Below are 9,419 nucleotides of genomic sequence, written 5' to 3' on the forward strand. Positions count from 1 at the left end.
GAGGAGCTCGCGTGGTGTCAGTCCCCGGGAGGCACAGTCGGCAGGGTTGTCCTTGCCCCGGACGTGACGCCATTGAGCCTCCGGAATTTGCTGCTGAATTCGTGATACTCTGTTGGCCACGTAAGTTTTCCAGCGAGAGGCGTGACCTCGAATCCAGTGGAGCGTGACCTTGGAGTCTGACCACAAGATCACTGGCGTTGCAGCTAGGTTTAGCACAGAGCGCGTGTGCACGAGTACACTTGAAAGTAAGGCGGCGGCGCAGAGTTCGAGTCGCGGGAGAGAAACAAGTTTGATCGGCGCGACCTTGCTTTTGGCTGTCAATAATCGAGTCTTTGTTTGGTTGTTTGCGGTGATGCGGAGGTATACCACAGCGGCGTAACCTCTTTCGGATGCGTCTGCGAAGCCGTGTAATTCAAGTTGAGAGCTCGTGTCGCCGGTGCCGAGCCAGCGGCCGACACTGAGCTTCTCAAGCAGTGGAAGTTCTTCCCAGAGCCGCTTCCACTTTCCAGCGATGGTTGACGGCAATGGTGTATCCCAATCTAGCTGTTGCAGCCAGGCCGACTGAATAAGAATTTTAGCTTGAATGGTTACTGGAGCCAGCCATCCGAGCGGGTCGAAGAGTCGAGCGGTCTCCGACAGCAGACTTCTCTTGGTAAACACGACGACGGTGCGAGGAGGAACAGAGAAGGCGAATTCGTCCCTAGTTGATACCGGTAGATACCAGCGCAATCCCAGCGTTGAGTGGTTCTCTTGTTCCCACGACCGCGAGTCTCTGTGAGGCAGTACTCTGGCGGAATGTCGCGAAGAAGCTCCTGGCAGTTGGCGGCCCACTTTCGGAGAGAGAACCCGCCCGCCATGCAGAGGTTGCGGAGCTCAACTTGGAGAGCGATAGCATCTGCTTTGTTATGCGCTCCGGTTACGACATCGTCGACGTAGCAGTCGTGTCGTAACGCATCTGTGCCTCGAGGGAAACGCGATCCGTCGTCATCGGCGAGTTGACGCAGAGTGTGAATGGCGAGAAATGGCGCGCAAGCGAGACCGTAAGTGACTTTTTCAAAGTAAACTCGCGTATAGGCTCATCAACGCTGTGTCGCCAGAGAATGCATTGATGCCTTTGATCGTCGGGATCAACAAAAATCTGACGATACATCTTTTCGATGTCAGCCACTAGCGCGTACCGATGCCACCGCCACCGCAGAAGTACGTTCGCGAGGAGTGGCAGCAAGTTAGCCCCAACTAGCAGATGAGTATTGAGTGACTCACCGGACCTTGTGCGCTGCGATCCGTTGAAGACGACCCTGAGCTTCGTAGTGGTGCTGGATTCTCGAAGGACGCCGTGATGTGGAAGGTAGCACCGATCTTCGCCAGAATTCGAAGGTTCTTGCGCCAATTCCATGTGACCTTGGTCCCCGTATTCCTTCAGGAAGGCGCGGTAGAGATCGCCGAATCGTGCGTCTCTCTCACAGCGTCGCTCCATGGCGATTAAAAGTCGTTCAGCAGATCTTCGCGATCTCAACCAGCGTCGTCGGCGGAGATGCAAAAGGTAGTCGCACTATGTATCTTCCTTCGGCAGTGCGTTGGTGCTGCAGCGCGAAGATGTCCTCGCATTGCTGCTCCTTTGGCGTGAGAGCGACGGGAGCGGGCACTTCTCGCTCCTGCTCCCAGAAGCGGTGCACAAGGTCGGCCAACTCGTGATCTGCTGTGCACTGAAGCGAGTGGCGTTGTGCTGAGTTGTTTACTCGGTCGCAACCTCCCGATAAGATCCAGCCGAGCAGCGTCTTTTGAGCGATAGGCGCTTGGGGGCCTCCCTTGCGGAGACCATCCTGGAGAATGATTGAGCATACTTCCGCTCCAAAAAGCAACTCAATAGCGTCGTTTGCTGCGTAGTCGGGATCTGCCAATTGGAGCCCCTTCAGATGTGGCCACTCCATTCTGATCCTTGCGTGAGAGCCTTGATAAAGCGACAGACGTGGCAGAACAAAGGCTCCGACGGTGAAGTCGGTCCCTGTTGTTACCGAGGTCACCTTGAGAGTCACCTTTCCCCGGCTGGGCCCGGAGCTCTTGCCGCTGATGCCGATGACTTCGATTGCGGATCGAGAACGTGGCAGGCGTAGGCGCTGGACCAGAGCCTCGGAAATCAGAGAAATTTCCGAACCTTGGTCGATGAGCATGCGTGCGGTATGCCAATTGCCATGACGATCAGCGATGGAAACTCGCGCAGTTGCGAGCAAAATAGCCTTGTGGTCGTTGTCGCGGCGCACTGCCGACAGTGAGCTGACCTTTTGAGGTTTCGGTGAAGCGTACGCGTCGTGTAACATTGAGTGGTGACGAGACTTGCACGTGGCACACGTCCTCGTCGACTGGCACTTCGCGAATGTATGAGAGCCGAGGCAGTTGAAGCACAGCTTGTGAGTTTCGGCGACGGCCTTGCGGTCGACCGCGGATTTATTCTTGAATTCTTCACACACCATCACGTGGTGCTTACCCTTGCATAGGACGCATTGTGAAGATTCGGTGTATTTCTTGATGTGATGCGACTTGGCAGATTGCGACGGGTTGTCGGAGACCTTGAGCGATTTTGGTTTGGCGGCTTTGAGAGTCAGCGTTCTTCTTGTAATGAAGTCCAGCAACGTGTCGTGGTTTGGCAAGTCCGTGGAATCGCTCACGTGCGATTCCCACTCGAGACGCATTTTCGGGTCGAAAAGCTCGATGACTAGGTGATTCAAAAGGTCGAATCCATGTGAGTCAATTGGTCTCCCAATACTTTCTTGGCCGTTCACGACACTGATCGCGGCGTTGTAGATGCGGCTAAGTTCCTCGGCGGTATCGCTTTTCATTTTCTGCACTGAGGTGAACGTGCAAAAATTGGAGCGCGACAACTCCCGTTTATTCTCATAATGCTTGCAGAGCAGCGTCCACGCGCGCGAATAGTTGTCTCCGGTTACGGCCAGCGGGCGTATCAACGCTTCCGCGGGTCTTTCCAAGCAATGCTTTAAATGGTGAAATCTCTCTACGTTTGAGATAGACGGATTGTTGCCAACGACAGACAAGAATATATCCCGAAACGATGGCCAGTCTTCAAACGCGCCCGAAAACGATCGGATTTTTAAGCGCGGCAGCGCCGACTTGGTAGAATAATCGGTTCCCGATTCACTTGGAGGAGCTGTACTAGATTTCTCAGCTTTGAGCTTTGCCAGGTACTCGCTCAGCAGGCCGCGCTGCAGCACGTACGTGTTTTCGGCGGAAACGGCAAATTGAGATGTGTTGTACTCACTCTGATCGAAGGCGACCTTGTAAAGTGCTCGAATAAGCTTGTGTTGCTTTTCGAATTCCGTCCACATCTGGTCGAGAAGCGCCAAGCGGGTTTCGACATTGTGGAGGGTGATGTTGGCCGTCCCCAATTTCTTCAAATTGGTTATTGACCTGGCCATACGACCATGGATGTCACTCTGGGCGTTCAGCAAGGTGGCTATTTCGTCACTCATGATTTTACTTGCGAATTCTTCTCTCTCTGATTTTCTTGATAATGCGCGCATTGGACGCGATGCACTCGACACTGCGGATGCCGGCGAGTATCCGGCTCGAAGGACCAGAAAATGTGCGGGAATACACCGCGCGGAAAGATTCGAGAGAACGGTACAAAGTTGATATGATACGCGACAGTAAAGAGAACTCCGTTTCTTTGTAATTTAACAAAAGAATTTTCTTTAATATGCTCAGTTACAAATTCAGAAAATATAATTAATTAAATATTAGATTAACAGAATATTAAATGCGGTCACCTTTTCCCAATTGTAATTGGAATCGCGGTGATGGAAAATCTCGGCAATTTTCTCGGCACTTCTCGAAAAGATTCGTTTTTATAGCGATTTTCACTAAGCGGTTAGCACGACGGTTTTACGAAGCGATATAGTAACGAAACTATGACTCTAAGAACTCTAAGAACTTTTTTGACTCTAAGAAAGAGGACGGCGAGATCGAAGCATTTATTGCTTTCGGCCTGGGCTTTCTTCTTGGGAAAAATCCAATAAAATTTTGCCACAATCGTCATTATTACGTGGCATTAGGTGTACAAAATTGATTGGCGCTTTGGATTCTTTTCTAACGACGTTCAACGTAACAGTCATGCGCGACAGAAAATCCGTACGTGGGATTGGTGACAGCGCGTGACGTATTCGTCGGAGCGCGGCGCTCGCGTGCGCGAATTGAATTGTTCTAGAACTTTCGAGTGTCCGTTACCGGTGCCTGTTTGCGTCTACCGAATTGTTTTAAAAGAACAAAGAACGCCAAATCGCTGATTTTTAACGAGGATTAAGATCATGCTCGAGATGAAATCACGAGCTCACTTTATGCGTGCGTTCAATGACAATTACTGTCGGTCGACTGAAAGAATTCTTGCTTTTCTTTCGAATTACCGATCTCAAACAATTACTGATGAAGATTTTGTAAATCGAAACGTTTAAAATTTATAACGTTATAGGAATGTAATAAAAGATGAATTCTAATTAACTATTTGCTCGTTTTTTAAAAAGCCTTGACGTTTTAATTTATTATGTTGCATTTACACGAGCCTACTTTTCTGTAAATGCTCTGCTCTCTTCGACGAAGTACATTTTCAATCGTGCGTACAAACGAGTATTGCAAGATTTATCGTATTCGTATAAATTGTAACGTATATGGTAAAACTTCTAGAATCGAAGAGAGGGGGGGGGCAACTCTTCCCCTCTTTCTAAATTACGAGCGTGTCGCGGTACGTTTTATCGTGTTTTTTCTACATATTTTTTTTGTTCGCAAATTTATCAATGTTTATACTTATATTTCTTGCCTTTATAGCTTATATTTCGATGGCATTGATGACATTGATAATGATGATGATTTTAATGCTTTTTTCCCAGAATATTCCCAATATTTCGCTTTTTCCTTCGATAGCGGTAGATTTGACGGACTTAGTAACAAGGAATGATACCCCTTTCGCTCGATTGATTTTCGGCGTATATATTTTTTTACTCGGTCCATGTCTTAACGTTCGTAACTGAAGCTTGAATGAAAAAAGCCATATACACTATACATATATGTACTATTAGATCGGCCATGTCGTGACGCGTTTAACAGAAGCATCGATTTGGACATATATATATATATATATATATTAGGTGTACAAAAAAGTTCTGAGCTTTTTTTTGTAAAATTTTGTAAAATATCGTACGGAAATGGCTTGCTGCGTAACGCCAAGCTGTTCTGCAAGCTCCTTTTCAGTTTGTGCAGAGTTTATATCCAGCAGTGCTTGCAATTCGTCCGTTTCAATCTTTTCAGGGCGTCCAGCACGCGATTCATCTTTAAGACTGAAATCTCCTTGGCGAAACTCTTGATACCGTCTTTTACATGTAGCATGACTTACAGCGTTCTCTCCATATGCAGCACAAATCATTGCAGTGGCTTCAGCAGCATTTTTCTTCAGATGAAACGCGAAGTAGATGGAAAATCGAATATGCTCTTTTGTTATTGCCATCGTGAACACTACTGATTTTTGAGGTTATGTGCATCAAACGCCAAACCGTATGGCATTTTAGAAGGCCAAATGTTAACGCTTTAAAACCGCAAAAGGGCGGGAAGATATATAAAATTTAAATTGTTATTTCGGTTGTATCAAATCTAAAGCTCAGAACTTTTTTGTACACCTAATATATATATATATAATATATATATATACACATGTATACGTTTAAACATACGTTCGTACATACACCTTACGTTGGTCTCGGCAGTAGCACGGGGTAGAGATTTCTCAGCCTCTGCCAAGTATTCTCCGCCAAAGACCGCCAGTTTCACTTCTCTATTCTTCCCAGCACATCCGAGAAGAATGCCGTGAATTATCGCATCGCGTATGGAACCACGCGCTGACGTATACTCGCGTCTTGCGTGCACAGTCAACTGTTTCGTCGTCAGCATCGTCCAGATCGTGTCGACAAATAAAAACTCGTGCGACTAGTTTCGCCGGCAATACACACGTACACATATACCATCATTGTACTTGCTCGCACAGACATATACGCACACAAACACAAACTTGCTTACACACATTTGCGTACCGAGCCGACACGTTTTTGATGAAACTACAAATATTCTGTATTATACACTGCATGGTTTTATTAAATATATTAGGTGTACAAATAAGTATCTGCCGTTTTTTATCAAAAATTAAGCATTTATTGTGAAAGAACGATACATAATGTTTTATTGATGTAAGTCAAAATGTAAGTGCAAGTTCTTTTTGCGTTTGACACGAATCTTCATTCAATAACGCTTCTAATTACGCTTCTTCGTACATTTTCGGCCTTCCGCTACGTTCTTTGTCTTCGACGTCAAATTCACTGTTCTTACATTTTTGAAACCATTCACGACAACTTCTCTCACTTAAGGCAGCCTCACTATATGCTTCTACAAGCAATCGATGAGCCTCAGCTGCAGATTTCTTCAAATTAAAGAAGTAAATCAAAAGTTCCCGCAAATGACGCTTATTCGGCTCAAAACTCGGCATTTTCGCACAAAAAAAATATATGATGCTGATACAAAATCGCTAGTATTTCAAGGTTATGTTGTTGACAGATGTCCAACCTTACGATATAATGTTTTACATCAGACAATTTTAACCATAGCTTGCTAGTGACGCCGTCTTTTGTCAAACGGCGGAAACTTATTTGTACAATAATAAATCGTCTTTATTTTTATAAATGTTAAATAAAATAACCGTATCAATACATCTCCTCTTCCCGAACCTTTTTCCGCACTCCGACCGCATAAAATCCGACGAGCTATTCTGCGCGAAAATCAGGTTGTCACATGACTGTCCGAAGGAAGGAAATGCAAGCCGTACCAAAGTATGGATATATAAACTTAACAAAAACGACATTATCATGAGCTGGAGTTCTGCGGATTGAATATCGAGGTCAATCTGAACGAGCTGAGATCTTGTCTAAGTGCATTTGTGGACGAAAATCCGGGGAGCTTCCAAGCTCATGCGTCATCGCTGCCACCCTCGCCGACGCGAATCTGATGCATCCGCCGCGAATGCTAACATAAATCCTTTTAACAGGGTACCCCGCTCAGTTCGGAGGAAAGGTCTGCAAAGGCTTAATTAACCAAATGCAAAAATAGAGCCTTCAATTCGAAGGACTCTTTGGCGCGATTTTTAAAGCGCGAGGAATTAAAAGATTATGAGCTGACTGATCACCAGTTTCTCAAAGGCTACCGGTATTCTTGAAGGGGAAATCGCGAATGTAGTACCGAGGAAATCGCAAACGCTGGGAAAACTGGCAGGACTTCGTTGATAGTTTTAAAACCACGTTTTTACCTTCGCAGACACCCTTCCAATTACTGGAAGATGTCCACGCCCGTAAACAGAAACATTTTTCCGGGGGAGACATTTTTTAAATTTTCACGGCGCTAATCGTCCTTATGAACCATGCCGGAATAACGACGCAACCGCAGCAACTCGAGTACTTCTACTGGATATGCATTTCTTCTACCAGTAGTGTATCCGATATACCGGACTTACAATCCATATAAGAAATGAGTTGCGAGGTTGCAACATGCGAATACTCATCACGCTTGAAAAGACAGAAAAAAAAACAAATAAAACGTCCGATCGCGAAATTTCCATTGCAGCCGCAGTATACAACCGTGACGAGTGTTGCTGGCGTTGCAAGCAAAGGAAGCACATCCGATTCGAGTGCAGACGCTTCCCCAAAAAATTTTGCTCGCAGTGTGGCAAGAACGGAGTCCTGACAAAAAACTGTTATTCGCTGTTGGGAAACAAGCCGCAGACTGGGGAAACCATGGCCGCTTCCAGGTCATGAACGTAAAATTTACGCCCCGGCTGCACGTCGACATGTACGTCCAGGATATAAAACAGGTCACGCTCACAGATACTGGTTTCGAGATCTCGTTTATCAACGACAACACTGCGCAAATACTGCATTTTTCCATAGAGGGGAACGTGGGGAAAGTCTAACTTGCCGACGGATAAATAATCTCCCTGACCAGTCTCGTAAATATACTTGTTAGAATCGACAACCAACGCACGCAGTATACAAGGTGCGTCCCAAAATTTTCCGAACTTTTTCAATAGGGATAGGTCGGGTGGCGCCATCCGTGTGTTCGATTGCGCGTTTGAAAGGTACATCCCTAGCTGACTTCCAGTAAAAATTTCATGACATTTGGTTCAGTGGAAACGAAGTTATGGCGTCTCAAGTGTCAGTATGTTGTATACATCGGTACGAGAATGAACTTCGAACAAAGAGCCAATATTAAGTTTTGTTTTAAACTTGGTAAAACATTTACCGAAACCCATAATTTGATGAAACAAGTTTATGGTGATAATTGTGTAGCCCGTGCCAGTGTTTATGAGTGGTATACGCGATTCAAGAACGGTCGTGAGGACATAAATGACGACGCACATACAGGTCGCCCAAAATCGACAATTAACGAAAATTCCATCGAAGTTGTGCGTAATTTCATCAAGCATGAGCCAAAATCTTCAGTGAGATACATGGAAATGGAATTGAACATCCCCAAATCAACGATTTATCGCATTTTGACCGAACATTTGGGTCTACAAAAAGTAGGCCTTGTTACACGATAATGCGCCATCTCACCGTTCGACACTTGTCACTGATTTTTTGACTAAAAATCACATTTTAACAATCAACCATTCCCCGTATTCGCCTGATATGGCACCTTGTGACTTCTACCTATTCGGCAAAATGCATTTGTCCATGAAAGGAAAGCGGTATGTGGACGTAGAAGACATCCAAAGGGCTTGTACCACTATTCTGAAGGACGTGCCTTTGAACGACATAAAACACTCATTTGAAATGCTTTTAGATCGTGCCAAACGTTGTATTGAGTCCGACGGGGACTACTTTGAATAAACAATTTGAATTTGAAAAAAAAAGTAAACCGTTGTTGTTTTATTTCAAAAGTTCGGAAAATTTTGGGACGCACCTTGTATATTCCGCGTAATTGTGACGCTAAAAAGCGAGGCATTAATAGACGTCGATTTATTAAGATTTGCAATCCCACCCCCTGCCCCAACCATAAGCCACCCATCATTGTCACTTCGACGGAAGGACTCACGCATAAAATCAAGGACGAAGATCGACAGCTACAAAACTTCCTAGACGAAAAGTTGTCAAAATTTGATCGCGACTCCACGGGATAAGTGCAACTTCAAATACGCGTCAAAACGGGCACCTGGCCGATTAAACAGAGACCGCCCCCGAAACCCTGCCATACAAACCATAATCAACGCCGAAGTGGAATAAATGGTGCAGGACGGCATAAAACCAGCAACGAGCTCCCGTGGAGCTCGCTGGTAGTCGTAAAAAAGAAGAACGGAAAAAATAGGTTCTGTATAGACT

At 45.7% G+C, this 9,419-nt stretch overlaps 2 protein-coding genes and 1 pseudogene across 2 annotated transcripts; 1 reads left to right on the forward strand and 2 right to left on the reverse strand.

Moving 5' to 3' along the window:
• Positions 1-916: 916 nt before the first annotated feature.
• LOC147909545 (uncharacterized) lies at positions 917-1,477 on the reverse strand. Its single transcript, XM_087406821.1, has one exon. The coding sequence runs from the start codon at positions 1,475-1,477 to the stop codon at positions 917-919; it is 561 nt and encodes a 186-aa protein (XP_087262947.1).
• A 16-nt stretch (positions 1,478-1,493) lies between these two features.
• Positions 1,494-3,485, reverse strand: LOC147909546 (uncharacterized). Its single transcript, XM_087406822.1, has one exon. It carries the CDS (start codon positions 3,483-3,485, stop codon positions 1,494-1,496), a length of 1,992 nt encoding a protein of 663 aa, XP_087262948.1.
• Positions 3,486-6,898: 3,413 nt separating this feature from the next.
• On the forward strand, positions 6,899-8,288 carry LOC147909547 (uncharacterized; annotated as a pseudogene).
• The last annotated feature ends 1,131 nt before the right edge of the window (positions 8,289-9,419 follow it).

Source organism: Acromyrmex echinatior, chromosome 6, assembly GCF_024713525.1.
Source record: "Acromyrmex echinatior isolate Ae372 chromosome 6, ASM2471352v2, whole genome shotgun sequence".
Taxonomy (NCBI): domain Eukaryota; kingdom Metazoa; phylum Arthropoda; class Insecta; order Hymenoptera; family Formicidae; genus Acromyrmex; species Acromyrmex echinatior.

Bases quoted from the DNA above. Each gene is read 5' to 3' on its own strand.
- LOC147909545 (XM_087406821.1), bottom strand. From the start codon at position 1,477: ATGGAGCGACGCTGTGAGAGAGACGCACGATTCGGCGATCTCTACCGC.
- LOC147909546 (XM_087406822.1), bottom strand. From the start codon at position 3,485: ATGAGTGACGAAATAGCCACCTTGCTGAACGCCCAGAGTGACATCCAT.